The 16,585-nt window shown below is 45.0% G+C and overlaps 1 protein-coding gene across 1 annotated transcript in view; it reads right to left on the bottom strand.

The window, feature by feature from the left end:
* Positions 1-7,525, bottom strand: part of EIF2AK1 (eukaryotic translation initiation factor 2 alpha kinase 1) — a 32,185-nt gene extending 24,660 nt beyond the window's left edge. Inside the window, exons 1-4 of the mRNA XM_080941254.1 lie at positions 7,338-7,525; positions 3,945-4,103; positions 2,513-2,646; positions 703-740 (exon numbers count right to left, since the gene is read on the bottom strand). Of these exons, the coding sequence (XP_080797380.1) occupies positions 703-740; positions 2,513-2,646; positions 3,945-4,103; positions 7,338-7,455 (449 nt within the window). The 5' untranslated portion in view covers positions 7,456-7,525. The remainder of the gene's footprint in view (positions 1-702; positions 741-2,512; positions 2,647-3,944; positions 4,104-7,337) is intronic.
* Positions 7,526-16,585: the final 9,060 nt, after the last annotated feature.

The raw sequence follows: 16,585 nt of genomic DNA, 5'->3' as shown, positions 1-16,585 counted from the left end.
CGGGCATGGCGGCCCACCTGCAGTCTCAGCAATACGGAAGAAATAAGGGATCTGTGTGCAGCTACTAAACGAGTCAGAAAGCTTCGCAGGCCACAGGACCCTGTACCTCAATACATAACAGACATCGAGATGGAGAAAAACACCTTTTATCAACCTCTAGCCTCCAAGGACAGTGGCACACAGGTGCATGCAAATGAATACAGTCAGACACAGAGAGAGCGAGGGAGGGGGAGGGGAGAGGAGCCAAATGTAGTGGCTTGATGCCTGCAACTCAGCACTTAGCAAGTGGAGACAGGAGGACCAAGAATTTAAGACCAGTCTCAGCTACACGGCAAACATGTAAACAGCACCTACTACAGCAGACCCTGTCTCAAACAAACAAACAGAGAAGGGAAGAGGCTGATAAGAATCCGCACTCAGTGGGGAATATGAGAATCAAAGGAAACTCAAAGCAGTGCAAGGGGTGGGCGGGCGATCTGGTGGGCCTCAGGTTCCATGCTTTCCTGGAGCAGACAGGCACAGCGGCAGGAAAGGCCTGGGATTTCTACACCGTGGCAAGAGGATCAGAGCTAACTTCCCGGCCACGCTGGGATACACAGCAAGACTATGTCTCAAGAGACAAGGAATAAGGAAATAACTTTGATCAACTAATTCTGATTTCTTTTAATTATCTGAGTTAGTGAAAAAGCATCGGATACATACCTGATTTTCTGCATGTAAGAATTATCTTGACAAGGGTCCTAAAACCAAAATATTGTCTTTAAGAACCACTTGACACATCTGATGAACAAGGAATCAAATTCAACATCCCAATAACCCAAATGCCCAAATACCTAAAGCCAGACCACAGTCCAGCATTTTACTGTTTTACTAGGGCTTCTGTGAAGCAGATTTCACTATGGAGCAAAACTTGGCCTTAGACTCATAATCCTGCCGTAACCTGCTGAGTACCTGAACCGCAAACGTGAGCCCTCACATAAGGATAATAGCTTTCTGTCATTCGGTTTTATTTTGTTTTGGATACAGGGTATCGATGTAGCCTTGGCTAGCCTAGAACTCACCATGTAGACCAAGCTAGTCTCAGACTTGCAACTATCCTCTTTGCCTCTGTCTGAGTGCCAGGTCTACAGGACTAAACCACACACCCAGCTAAAAAACAGCATTTTAACATTACGTAATAGTTCATGGTTTTAAATTATTTCCAAGCTGAGAATTTATCTCATGCAAGGTGCAAGGAGCTCCATGAGTGAAAACTGACTTCACTTCAAAAATCTCTGAAGAAACTGACTCCTCCCACCTCTGTTATTACCACGCCCCCTCGAGGCTCCTGTTCTCTGCCCTTGATCCTCTCCATCTATGGGAGATTCCAGCACAGGATTGGATGTGAACCTGTTAAAATGTTCTTATGCTCAAAGTCTTGCAATGTTTCCTGTGTCCACTCTGTAAAACCAAGTTCACTAAAATGCTCTCAAGATCCTGCTCCAGGCCGGTCTTGACTCACACTTGCTATCCCAGCACTTAGGAGGCTTAGACCAGAGGTGTGGAGAGCTGAGGACAGCATGGACTACAGAGTTTGAGAACTCCCCGGGCTACAGTGTGAGACTCTCAAAACAGTACAGAGCAGCAGGTCATAGCGCTGCTGTGACTGCCCAGCCCACTCCCCTTGTAGTGGACTCAGCAAGGAAGGAGGGAGGAGGGACAATCCCACACTCCATGGCCCTTCCCCACCCTCTCTGCTACTCCCCCCCCCTTACCTGCTGTCTAAATGCAAGGCAGTCTTGTAAAACTGAGCGGCACACGACCACCAGCATATGCTCAGCAAAGGGCACTGCTCTGTCCTGGTCACTTCACCTCCAGGCACCTGCAGCTAACTCTCTCAGCCACGGATGTGACCACTCTTTCTCAGTGAGGCCTGGGTGGCCACATTATGGGAAGTCACAAGACCCTGCCAACATCTAACCCCCTCCACTACCCAAGTACCTCCCTCATCTGTTCTAACTTCCCCTACTGTCTACTGCCCCCTGCATCAGAACGTGAGCGTCATGAAGGGTTAGATTTTATCTAGTCTCCCCCCACTCCAGTTCTCATAAAATAGCACAGCACAGTAATATTAGTAAGAACAATTAATATTGTCAACTTGATCAGGTTTCTGTTTTTAAGAACTACTCATATAGTTGAAATTAAGTAATGCTTTAAACAGTATCATTCTCTGTTTTTGTTTTGTTTAAGTGCTGGGGACAGAGCCCACAGCATGAGCACCTCAGGCAAATCCCCTGCCACTGAGCCATACACAACACAGGAAAACACAGCGCTCTTTTCTCAATGTATTTCATGTGGAGGACTTATTGCCTACATGTACCGACCTCATTCGGGGCCTGGTGCTTGTGGAGGTCACTCCACAGAGTTTCCAACAGTTGTGAGCCACCCTGTAGGTGCCACCCCTTCGGCTCCCACACGTGGCTCTAAGATCCCAGTGCCCCTGTCGTACACAAAGTCTCCTCGCAGGGCTTACCTGTCGGACTCTCTCTTTGGCCGACCTCATTAAGTGAGTGATGGCTCTGTTGTGGTGGAGCCTCAGTGAGCTGAACTCATCGCTGCAGGTAAAGGAAGACAGCAGCCCCATCTTGATAAAAGTCTGGCACAATACTGTTCAAACAAGCAAACAAAAGAACACGATAAGCTATTATTAGGAAATTGACAATAGGCAGGACAAGGTGAGCAGACCTGGAACTCCAGTGGACAGGACGATAAAAAAGAAGGATCAAGAGTCCAAGGTCATCTGTCAGCTACCCAGCACGTTTAAGGCTAGCCTGGACTAAATGAAACCTGTCTCAAAAAGGAAGGGGCCCATAGTAGATGGACAAATAGACTATGTAGCAAGTGCCTCTGAAAAGGTGTAAAGGGTGTTTCTGTAGAAATATCCTCAGTTTATACATACAGACACCAGAAATGGAAGAGGAAGAAGAAAAAAAAAACAAGATGAAAAGAGAGAACAGGGGAAGATGGAGAAACCAGGAAAAACAGGGGAAAGACAGAAAACAGTATAAAAAAGAAAGAATAGGGAGGGTGTAGGGTGGTGCACATCACTGACCCCCATCAATTAAGAGGCAGAGGCAGGAGGATCTCTGTGAGTATGAAGCCATCCTGGTCTACAGAATGAGTTCCAGACCAGGTAGGGCTGTCTGGAAGAAGCCTGTCAGAAGAAGAAGAGAAAAAGAGGAAGAAGAGCAAGAAGAGGAGAAAAAGCAAGAAGAGGAGAAAGAGGAAGAAGAAGAAGAAGAAGAAGAAGGCAAGAACAGGAAGAGCAACAGGGCCAAGGCTGTGCCTGGCAAGTGTGAAGCCCTGGGTGGGTGCATAGCACCACCAGAAGAAAACACACCAAAGAGGAATGCACATAACCACAGCGGACTGTAGGAAGTTGGCCTTGAATACATGAGGCCCTGGGTTAGATCACTGTATAGATTGGGTGTGGAAGCACACTGGCTGCACCCCAGTACTTGGGAGGTAGAAGCAGGAGGGGTTCAAGGTCAGACATAGAGCCTGAGGCTAGCCTGGGCTTCCAAAAACAAAAACTTAGGACAGGTCTAGAGATGTGTCTCAATGCTTTCCTGAGAGGTGAGGCCCCGAGTTTAATCCACAACACTTTTAAAAAAGAGAAATCAGAATGAGATTTAGCTGCTCATCAACCAGAGCCTAAGAGAGCCTCGAGGATTATATATCGTATTATTGCTGCAAAACAATTCTTTAGTCTATGGATCACATGCAAGTTTATACTTAGAAGAAATTACACAAAGAAAAACTGAAAAGAATTTAAGGAATGGGAAATCGCCCACATATCTTTTGCAAGTGATTTTTACACAACAACTGCTTCTTAGAATCATAGCCTTAAAGGAAGTGTTTCTCCAAGCACTCTTTAACAATTCCTACTTATTACTCATACTCACATTTAAACACCTGTTTTGAATGAAGCGGGTTTGGCTCATGCACATGGCTCAAGTGTTCCAGCAAGGAGACGAGCAGCAGCTGGTTGGCCACTATGAAAGGGAACGTGGGCTGCTGCAGGGGCTCTTTTAACACTTGGAGCTCTGCTGGGACATCAGACTCTAGAAATAAGAAAAAGAAAAAACATTACCAGTAAGCAGGTCTCATAACGACAACACAGAGTGATCTAATTAGGACAATACAGATAATGGAACTGAGGGGGACTAACGGGTCAAAGAGTGGCCGTGGTGAGTCGGGTTAGGACAGGGTTCTACCACTGTGGAGATGACCCAATGGATAATGTACATATCATGTGCACATCGGGACCAGAGTTTGCATCCCCAGCACCCACAGTAAAGTCGAGCAGGTATGACAACACCACCCTATAATCCCAGTGCCTTTGGTGGGATGTAGGGGATCCTATAGCAAGCTATCTAACTAGACTGGCCAACTCTGCAAGTTTCAGGTTCTGTGAAAGACCACACGTCAGTGAAGACAGTGGAGAGCATGTGAGGAAGACACTCAATATCCACACACATTTGAACACACACACAAATACACACACGACACAAATGCAGACTTTTCTGGGGGTGAATTTGAGTTGAAATGAAAGCGGTGGACTAGGGTGTCCTCAAACATACAGTGGTCCCCCTGCCTCTGTCTCCAATGCTGGATTACTGGTCAGTGCCACCATGACCTACAGGCTTCTTTTTACTCATTTCCCTTTTCTGCAATGAGAAAAGTCTATTTTTTCAGAGATTTTGGGGGGGGGGGGTTGGAAGTAGGGGCAGATTAACTCCAGGGCCACCAGCATCACACTGCTGAGGTACAACCCAGATAAAAAATTCTACTCTTTAATATGAAAAGACAAATACTAATCGAATCAAGTTTAAGAACATGAATGGCTGAGGATCTGGCTTAGTTGGTAAAGTGCTTGCCTAGCATATATGAAGTCCTGGGTTCAACCCCCTAAAACCAGGCACAGCCACATAAGTGCCTGTGATTCCAGCAACAGGGAGGGAGAGGCAAGAGGGTCATTAAGTTTATTCTTGGCTATATAACAAGTTAGAGGGTACATAAAACCCCAATGGTTTTAAAATACTATAGTACTATAAATATTCAGTTTCTAGCACCCACACCAGGAGACTCAGAAATCCAGCTCCAGGAGGATCCCTTGCCTCTGGCCTCTGCAGCGACCTGCACTCACGTGCACACACCCACACAAATTCACACAGATATGCAGAATTAAAATGTTTTATAAAAGGCCAACAGACGCTCAAATTAAGTAAAATGGAAAAGAAAAGCTAAAGAAAGTTCGAACTTCCCCGTCTCAGTTACAAGTAGAAGAGTAAACATAAGTAAAAGGGAAAATGACTCCAAGTTCTCAGAAGGAGGAAGATGTCAGATGCAGGGCCAGATGAATGGAGAGTTCTAGACAATTGCCAAGCAGGATGTCGGAACACATACAAGAAACAGATAATCCGATTCAGTCTCGGTAAAAGAAAGGCCAAGCCTGGTGAATCAGCCCTTTAGTGCCAGCTACTCCCAAGGCTAATGCAGATTCCAATCCAGATTGGGCTTTCGAGTGAATATCAACGGGCAACTTAATGACACCCCGTCTCCAGAATAAAAAGTTAACAGAGGCCTGGGAGAGTGGCTCAGTGGCAGAATGCTTGTCCAGCTTGCACACTCCGACAGTCAATCCCCAGGTGTGTTTGTTTGTTTTTAAAGGTATTGTTAACGTTCTGTTTTTATACAGGTTGAAGGACTAATCCAAGGTAATACTTCTGAAACACTGGTGACTAATGAAAGAAAATGAATGACTCGCTAACACCACAGGAAGCACTTCAAGCAACTAGGTTCGAGACTGCTGTTTGCTGTCAAATTCCTACAATGAGCTGCTAACGTCATATTGAAGCTTTGAATTGTCTTACTCTACCATTAGCTGGCAGAATGCTCTCCAAATCATTCAGACCACCTGAAAAATGTCACTTAACTATTGGCCTTATACCTATTAAAAGTGATATTAAATGTCCCAAACCTTTATATGTTTAAAAGAAACTAATTAATTGTGTGTGTGAGCATTCTTCATCACTTTAGAAGAACATCACTATGTAAGCAGAACAGTATTAACAGAAAGAGGAAAGTTTAAAGTTTATCCAAGATCACTCCCTTCCAGAATAATCTCTGGTTTGCAGAAACTCTTATCACCACGTCACAGAAAAGATGGTCTTGCATGTTTACAGCTGGGACATTTCCTATGACACATACTTTCTTTACTCTTGAGTTACATAGCATGCCACTTGCTGTATGGGGAAATCTGCATGTCCATTTGGAAAGTTACCCTACAACCATCCTCTATAAAGCCTATTGAGTCACCACTATGAGAAGTCTTTATTTCTCATTGTGGTCTATTATTACTGGCAGGATTTAAGAATGAAAATGGGAAGTACTGAATTTAGTGTATACCCCTAAATCCACTACAACATAAGTATTTCAAATTTCAATCAAATATGTAACCCTAGTAATAATTTTTTGGGATAGCATACAGCTAAAACCTCCTTGAGTGTATGTTTTGGGGACTGGAAGATAAACCCAGGATCTCACTTGTTCTAAAACACCCTTTGTCACTGAGCTACAGCCCCTGCTCCACCATATTTATCCTTTTATTGTTAGTTTGAGACACAATCGTATGTACTGCAAACTGGTCTGAAACTCAGCATGAAGCTCAGGCCGACCTTCAAGTCCTGATGCTTCTGCCTCAACTTTCCATGTTTGGGTTACAAGTGTGCACCACGACTTAGGGTATTCACTACTGAGAGAACAATTTCATTTTTAAAACAGTTCAAGCAACTGCACTTTCAGTAAAATGCTGGGACGGTGACCTACATGGAATTGATGTTTTGAAAACCTCTTGCCTTATGTTACACAATTTGATTTACGTGTATCAAAAGCCTTAAGAAAATTTGGGCGTTCTTACACTACCTCGCTAGGAGAAATCATCACTTATCTAATTCGTGAAGCAGGTCTCATTCCAGCAGTGAACAAAGATTACACTCAGCGACCGAAAAGAAACGAGGCTGGACGTGGAGATGAAAAGCGGCCTCGGGGTAGTGGCGCAGAATAGAAGCCAAGAAATAGAAATGTCCACAAACGGACAGATCGTAGACGCTCTTGGAATAAATATTTACCTAACCCTGACGACCCGCCCGCCACCCCCCGGTGCCCTACAGCTCTGGGCCCGAGTTCCAGCCACGAGACGGCCTGGGGCCTTAGGTGGCTCTCGGGGACCACTGGCGCACGGAAACTCAGGTGGACAGCAAACCGTGGGATTGAGCGAGCCATCCCGGTCTCACCATCATATTTGGGATCCGACACCTCTACGGGGAAGTCGATGGCAGGAGGCGCGGCCACCGCCCCCGCTGCGTCGTCGTCCGAGTCGCGCTCGCCATCTACGGAGCCGCCCCCCAGCATCGCCGTCGCGGATAGCAACCTCGCTCTGCCTTTGCTCTTTCGCTGCGGGACACTATAGCCTCCCCCTAGAAGGAAGTAACCCAAGAGCCAACGGAAGTCCCGCCCCTGTGACCAGGAAGCTTCTGTCGGGATCGGGTCATCCCTGTCCCGCCCCTATTTTTCTGTAGAGAAAATGATTGGCTGATCCAGCGTGGGCGTGCCCCGTGTTGGCAAGATAACAGGGACGTGCTGGCGCCTTGCGGTGCTGCGCTATGCATCGCTACCTGTGTAGGGAGGCTGTTTCTCCTTGACCCTGCTTAGCTGTGTCTGGTCTTCCCCTGCTCTTCCCAGATTATTCCTGTAGACATCATAAACGCTCAAATCTCACACCTGCAGGCTTTTCTCTGGGAAGTATAATAAGCAAGGTGAACCAAACTCGGAAAGACAAAGACCGCATGTTTCTCGCTCAGATGCAGATATCCTAACCTGTAATGGATATAAATGGGAGTAAGTGTGGATAAAGCCTAACAAACCAGAAAGGAGACCAAGAGAGGGTAGAAAGTGATGTTGGGGAAAGGGCAGGGTAAACACAGAAAATAAACCGAGAGGAAAGTACACGGTGCTCTGGGGTGGGAGAGATCAGGAAAGTAGAAGCAGTGTTTTATGGATTTTGGTATACTAAATCTGCTCTGCCTTCATATGTGTGCTCGTTGCCTGTGGAGTCCAGAAGAGGGCATCAGATACCCCGGGACTGGAGTTACAGAGGGTTGATAGCTGCTGAGAATTGAAACGAGGTCCTCTATAAGAGCAGCAAGTGCTGTTACCTGCTGAACCATCTCTCCAAACTCTTTGTGTGCTAATTTTTAAAATTCCGCCACCTAAGGGATCTAATTTTAGAAGTGGTAATCTTTTGTATATACAATATCTAAAAAAAAAAATCATCCATCATAGTGATTTACATACTTTTAATTTCTATATTTGAGCACTTGAGAGGTGGAGCAGATCAGGAGTTCAAGTATATAGTGAACTGAGGCCAGGCTGAATTAAATGATACCCTGTTTTAAAATAAAAACAAACTTGTCTACAAGTCCTGACTGGAGTAGAGCGAACTTGCTTTGATCTGGAACCTACCCACCCACCTCCAAACCACCATAGATGACTCATAGCTTGAAGTTAGGACTCAGAAATCCATGCTGCGACTCCGGATAAGTTTACTTGTTGCTCAAGCTTAAGGACCTGAATTCAGATCCCTTAAAACCTACAGAAAAGCCACTGGGAAGAACTGTGCATGCTATACTAGAACCTGTAGGGGACAGAGACAGGAGAATCCTTGGGGCTTGCTGGCCAGCCGGTATGACCTAATCAGAGAGGTTCAGTGAGGAACCCTGTCTCAAAACAGAACAGAACACACACAGACACATACATACATAATACATACATATGTGTGTGTATATAGTGGAGAAGGCTGGAGAGAAGCTCAGTGATTGAAAGCACTTGTTCTTCCAGAGGGCCTGAGTTTGGTTTTTAGCACCCATGTCTAGCAGCTCACAGCTAGCTACCTGTAACTCCACCTCTAGTGGATCCTCTTCTGGCCTCTGTGGACACACATACACACACATACATATACACATACACACAAACACATGTACATATACACATATACACAATACATACAAATATATTCACACACATGTACACACACCCTCACACATACACACTTACATACACTCTCACACATACATACACATATACACACACACATACACACACTCTCACACATGCACACACATACCCTCACACATACATATACACACAATACACATACATACACACATACACATACCCTCACACATACATATACACATACACACAAACACATGGACATATACAGATATACACAATACATACAAATATATACACACACATGTTCACACACCCTCACACATACACACTTACATACACTCTCACACATACATACACACACCCTCACGCATACACACTTACACTCTCACACATACATATACACATACATACACATATACACACACACATACCCTCACACATACATATACACACAATACACACATACACACACATACATACCCTCACACATACATATACACATACACACAAATACACAAACACATGTACATATATACACAATACATACAAATATATACATACACACACCCTCACACATACACTCTCACACATACACACACACACCCTCACACATACACATTTACATACACTCTCACACATACATACACATATATACATACACACACTCTCACACATACACACACATAGCATACCCTCACACACGTATACACATACACACAATACACCCTCACACTCTCACACATACATACACACATACATACACATATACATATACAGGCAATGCATACAAACACACACACACAAAGTTTAAAGAGATAAGGTGACAAGCAGTAAAGAAAAACTGCCAGCAACCTCTGGCCTCCATATATGCATACAAATGAACATGTACACATGATTATAATACATATAAATATCCCATTGTTTTTTAAGGGTTTACTGTCTTTGTCCTCTGGTAATGTCCCTGCTTTGATCGCCGGTACGGTGCTGTTGGAAGAAATCCATAGGAGCTCTGCAGGCAGCTAACACAACTGCATGACTCAAATTTAGCATGGTGTGCAAAATTAGTAGTGTTGACATATTTATTTTAACATATGTTCTATATAGAGGCACACCGTTTTATACAGCCCCTCTCAGAGCAGCCCTCCTGGAGAACTTTTTTAAAGTCACTACTTACAATTCAATAATTCCTTTCTCAGGAAGGCTTCCCAAATACAAGACTAAGCAAGCAAGGCATTGCAGGCCTGTGATCTCAGGACCTGAGAGTGGAAAGAGGAAGATCAGGAGTTCAAGACCATCCTGGGCTACATCGTCAGTTCAGAGAACAACCTGAGCTATATGAGACTATCTGGATTGTTTTGTGTTTAAAAGCCAAAAGGACAATACATCTGTCTGACTAAATTAGGAATATCCATACAGTGATGCAGTCTGACATTAAAACCATTGATATGGAGTCTGGCGAGATGGCTGGGGCAGGGGATGGGGGTGGAGGGTTTTGTGCTTGCAAGCTGTGCAAACCAGAGGACCCAAGTTCAGATTCCCAGCACCCATGTAAACGCTAGGCCTAGTGCTGTACCCGATACTTTTTCCTGTTGCCGTGATAAACACGATGGCCAAAACCAACCTGGAGAGGGAAGAGTTTATTTTCTTGCAAGTTTCAGTCCATCATGGAAGGAAACCAAGGCAGGAACCTGAAGAGAAGCCATACAGGGAAGCTGCTTCCTGCCTTGCACCCTGGCCGTTGGTTGTTGTGATGAGATGTGCACCACATGCACCAAGTTGGGGAGGAAAGGGTTTATTTGGCTTAGGCTCCATCACTGCTCATCATCGAAGGACAGGAACTCAAACACAGCAGGAACCTAAAGGCAGGAGCTGATACAGAGGCCATGGAGGGTGCTACTTACTGGCTTGCTCAGCCTGCTTTCTTATAGAACACAGGACCACCAGACCGGGGATGGCACCACCCGCAATGGGCGGGACTCTCCCCATCAACCACTGATAAAGAAAATACCCTACAGGCTTGTCTACAGACCTATCTTATGGATGCATTTTCTTAGTTGAATTTCCCTCCTCTCAGTTGACAAAATTTTTCAGGCACACTCCCTCTGACTTAGGTACCTTTTTTCTATTATTTGTTTTAACTTTTGCCTCACTCCGTGGCCTATTCACTCTCACTCCTGCACTTACTCCGTCTCACACTGTAGACCAGGGTGGCCTTGAGTTCATAGAGATGAACCCACCTCTGTTTTCAGAGTACTGGTAAAGGCTTTGCCACCACAGACAGCTTCAGCACCATTCTTGCACAGACCTGATTATTAGAAGTTAAGAGAGCACCTTGCAGACATGGCCGTAGACATGGTAGTCTGATCTGAGCAACTTAGCAATTGAAATCCCTTTTTCCAGCTGACTCTAAAAGTTGTGTCAGGTTTACAAATGAAGTGAGCTATAATAGGGCTCTAATGTCAACGTGGGATTATTAAGGAACAGACAGGAAGAGCCTGGAGAATAGCTGGCCTGCCAGGCTAGCCGAAAAGGGAAGCGCCAGCCAGTTTCAGTGAGAGACCATGCCTCAAAAAATAAGATGCAGTTCAATTGAGGAAGACATTCTAACATCAGCTTCTAGCCTCTGTAAGCATCTCCATGGATGAATGAGTATGTGTGTGTATGTCCCAAACACACACACACACACACACACACACACACACACGCACACACGCACACATGCACACACACACAAAGAAAACATTAAGGTAAGTTTGAGGCAGATCTGTAGATCTCAGTGGGAGAGCAGTTGCTAGCATACACAAAGTCCAGAATCCATCTCCAGGACTGAGAAAATGCTGCCCCTCCTTTTCAATTTTGCAAAGAAAATGTAGTGTGCAGTGTCTGGCCCACACCACTGTTCACCATCAGTAGAAATGCCCAGCATTAATGAGGGCTGGAGTAAGAGTCAACTCTTTCAGGCAAGCGCACAAACGAGGCAGAGTTTCTAGAAGACAACATGCAACTCACACCACCAGCTTGTTCACTTTTACCCCACATACAGTAATCCATCCAAAGGAAATCACCAGCATGGCCAGTTAAAATAAACCTGTCAGGAAATCCATCAAAGCGTGATTCTTTTTCATTTTTTTTTGTCATGTGTGTGAGTGTTTTCCCCGCATATATCTCTGTGCACCACCATTTGTGAGCCAGATGCTCACAGGGCTCAGAAAAGGACACTCCTCCCCCTGGGACAGGAGTTAAACATGGTTATGATTTGCCATCTTGTAGATGCTGAGTCCGACCCCAGGTCCTTTGGAAGAACAGCCTGTGATCCTTAACCACTGAGCCACCTCTCCAGCTTCACTTTAGTTTCTTATTATTTTTGTGGGTGTGCATGAGGCACGCGTGTGTGGTGGGGGGTGGATTACCACAGCATACGTGTGGAAGTCAGAAAAAGACTTTGCTGAGTCCGCTCTTTATCCACCATGAGGGTTTTTGGAATAACTTATTTTGCCAGCTTTGTTCAGCAAAAGCCTTTATTGGCTGAGTGATCATACTTGCTCCCGAAAAGTGTGATTCCTCATATGAAGCCAGGAAATAAAGACTAATAGAGTGGCCTCAGCACATCACCATAACTGCAGCTTTATGAGGCCACTGCAAAATTCATAAGGCATATTTTTCTCTTTGTTTCCATGACGACACATTCCTGTTTTTTTTTTTTTTTTTTTTTTTTGGAGGGGGGTTTGCTTGTTTGGAGGTAGTGGTGGTTTATTTGGTTTGGTTTTTGTTGTTTTCCTTTTCTGATTCTTTCATTTCAGTAGCCATTATTGGATCGTTGTCTCTAGAGGTGTGAATTTCATGGGACTCATGTTATATCTGTCTTCAAAGTCACTCAGGCAGTACAGATGCATTACTGTATCCTCCCAGCCATGTAGGTGCATTTCTACAATCACAAAACATCAGAGAAGTAGTCAGCTACAAGAGAACTTGTCTCGAAACACGCCCCAGAAATACAGGTGCCCAAGGGTATGCATTGATGGTGTTTAATAACAACATTATTGGTATTCTAACTATTTTAAGGGCCCAATACCTGTGATGGTTAAGTTGTCAACTTGATGGAATATAGAATCATCTAAGAGATCAACCTCTAGGCACACCTGCAAGGGATTCTCTGGATTTAGGTGGGCCTCTGAGACTGTGCTTACCGGACTATATAGATTAAATGTGTCATAGCTCTGTGATTGGCACCATTCACTCGGGCTGGACTGCTGGACTGTGTAAAAAGAAGAAAATAAGCTGAGTATTCGTTGCTCTCTGTGGAGGATAGAAGCTGCGGCCTCACACATGCTAAGTAAACACGATGAAGCTGAGCTGTACTCCCAGTCCATATAGATGTGAGCACGCTGTAGCTATCTTCAGGAGAGGACATCAGAGCCCATTACAGATGGTTGTGAGCCACCATGTGGTTGCTGGAATTTGAACTCAGGACCTCTGGAAGAGTAGTCAGTGCTCTTAACCACTGAACCATCCCTCCAGCCTTCGATACTTCTTTTTAAATTAAAAGCATTACATTTTTATTTATTTCACGTGTGTGCAAATAGCTGCATGCATGTGAGCATACGGTCCATAGAGCATGTAAGAGGACAGTTTGTAGGGATCAGTTCTCTCTGAGCTGATACTCACCTTTACCATGTGAACCCTGGGGCTTGAACTCGGGCTGCCAGACTTGGCTACAAGCCACTTTTATCCACTAACCCATCTCGTTGCACCTGTTCTCTGCTTCTTGGTTGTGGATGCAATTGACCAGGCTATCTCAAACTTTTACTGTTGTGACTTCACTGCCTCTAGCCCTTGAGCCAGACAAAAACAAAAACAAACAAACAAAACCTCCTTCACCCAGAAGTTGCTTTTTTTTCCAGAGTATTTTATCATAGCAGAAAGGAAAACCTAGTCAATGTCCATCAGTAGAAAGATGGACAAAGACCATGAATGGAGGTGACTATTACTCATCAATTAGCAAATGACTAAGCAATACCGGTAAGTAGGTGTCTTAATCAGGGTCTCCTTGCTGTGAAGAGACATCATGGCCAAGGCAAAATTTATAAGGGAAACTATTTAATTGGGTGTGCCTTGAAGTTTCAGAGGTTCAGTCTGTTACCATCATTCCAGGAAGCATGGCAGCATCCAGGCAGGCAATGTGCAAGAGGTGCTAAGAGTTCTTGATCTGGAAGCAGGAAGAGACAGTAATCCCTTTTATTCTTGACTCTACGCCAGAGCCACATGGCCAAAGCTGCCGAGTTCTGATGTTTGCTGTAGCTGGAACATGCCCCTTGTTCTAGCATTTCTCCATCAGCTTTCTCTTTTTGATTATTTCCTTTACTGCATAAGCTTGGCTGTCCTGGAACTTGTTCTGTAGACTGACCTTGAACTCAGAGATCTGCATGCCCCTGTCTCCTGAGTGCTGGGATTAAAGGTATGTGCCACCTTTTCAGGACCTAAGCCTCCCCCCCCCCTTTCATACAATCTTTGTAAATCCTGAATTACTGTGGTTATCTTATTTTATAGACAAGAACATAGGGGCACAGGAAACTTTTTAAATACTTAGCCCAAGGACATATGACTTATACATTGTGCAATTAGGAGTTTTTTTTACACATATCATTTTCCATTGGTATTTATTTATTTTCCCTATTTTGTGAGGTGTGTGTGTGTGTGTGTGTGTGTGTGTGTGTGTGTGTGTGTGCACTTATGTGTATACCTTTTCAGGGAGGAAGGTGCAGTTGCATACACATGATTGTGAAGACGTGATATTGATGTAGGAATCAGCATGCTCTGAGAGTCCCATCTCTGCCTTTCGGGGCTGAAATTACTGGTGGGCCATTATGCACACTCAGCTTTCATGTGGGTTCTGGAGATCCAAACTCCTGTTATCTATTTTATAATAACTTTGTTAAGATATAATTTGTATAATTTGTATATATGATTCACCCCTGTAAAGTGAATTTAGTGTATTCAGAGCAATGTGGAACTGTCAAGGATAATTTTAGACATTTTCATCACCCTGCAAGGAGACAGATTCTCAGCAGACTGAATTGAAATCCAAGTAATCTGAGTCCAAATTTAGCTTCAGAAAGAAGTCACATATGTGAATTTTTTTGCATATGCCCAAAATGTATGTTATAGTCATGTTAAAATGCCAAATACAAATGGAAATGATTTTGACCTTATTATCATGATGACTTACTATTATGATTTTGAAGGTTTTTTTCCCTTTGAGACAAAGTCTCAAGTAATACAACATCTCTTAAACTCCCAATGTAGCCTAAACTGGTCTTGAACTCCTGATCTTCCTGCCTTCACCTCTCAAGTGCTAGGATTGCAAAAATGCAACCCCTGCCATGCTGAGCTTCTTACTTTTTGCAATGCTAAGGACCAAGCCCAAAGCTCCATGAACTCTTAACACTGAGCTCTGTTTCCACTTAGCACTGAAATCACCACCACCACCACCATTACCATCACCACTACCACCACCATCAGCAGCATCACCACCACCACCACCATCACCACTACCACCACCACCACCACCACCACCACCACCACTACCATCATCATCATCATCACCACCACCACCACCACCACCACCACCACCACCATCAGCAGCATCACCACCACCACCACCATCACCACCACCACCACCACTACCATCATCATCATCATCACCACTACCACCACCATCACCACTGTTAGGGGAAGGATGAAGAGAGTGGGGGGCATATGGCCCATGGAGGTGTGGTGAGGCCTGGGGCAAGGGAGATGCCTCTGGGGGGTCCATGTTGGGAATCCCTTCCCTGAGGGACCAGCCACACAACAGTATAGTACGGAATAGAGTTTATTCAGGTCATGGGAGGGTTAAGAGGGTGGTAGAGACAGAAAGAGAGAGAAGTAGAGGAGTAGAGGCAGGCCATGAGCATGTGGGAGAGAGGGGGGAAGGGAAGGGAAGAGGGAGAACAAGGATGCAAGAGCACAAGAGCAAGAGAGGCCAAGAGAGAGAGGAGGGGTCAAGCAGCTCCTTTTATAGTGTCAGGTCACTGGGGCAGAGCATACCTGGCTACTGCCAAGTAACTGAGAGGTGGGGTTTACAGAATCCCAACATTCACCACCACCACCACCACCACCATCACTACCACCACCACCACCACCACCACCATCACCACCACCACCACCACCACCACCACCACCATCACCACCACCACCACCACCATCACCACCACCATCATCATCAGCATCACCACTACCACCACCATCACCACCACCACCACCATCACCACCACCACCACCACCACCACCATCAGCAGCATCGACACTACCACCACCATCATCATCGCCACCATTGCTACCACCACCATCACCACCACTACCATCACCACCATCACCACTATCACCATCACTACCATCACTACCATCATCACCATCACCACCACCACTACCACCATCCTCACCACCACCACCACCACCACCACCACCATTCCCACTACCATCATCACCA

This window comes from Micromys minutus (assembly GCF_963924665.1).
Source record: "Micromys minutus genome assembly, chromosome: 29".
Lineage (NCBI taxonomy): Eukaryota > Metazoa > Chordata > Mammalia > Rodentia > Muridae > Micromys > Micromys minutus.
This window is presented reverse-complemented; position numbering and strand designations above follow the sequence as displayed.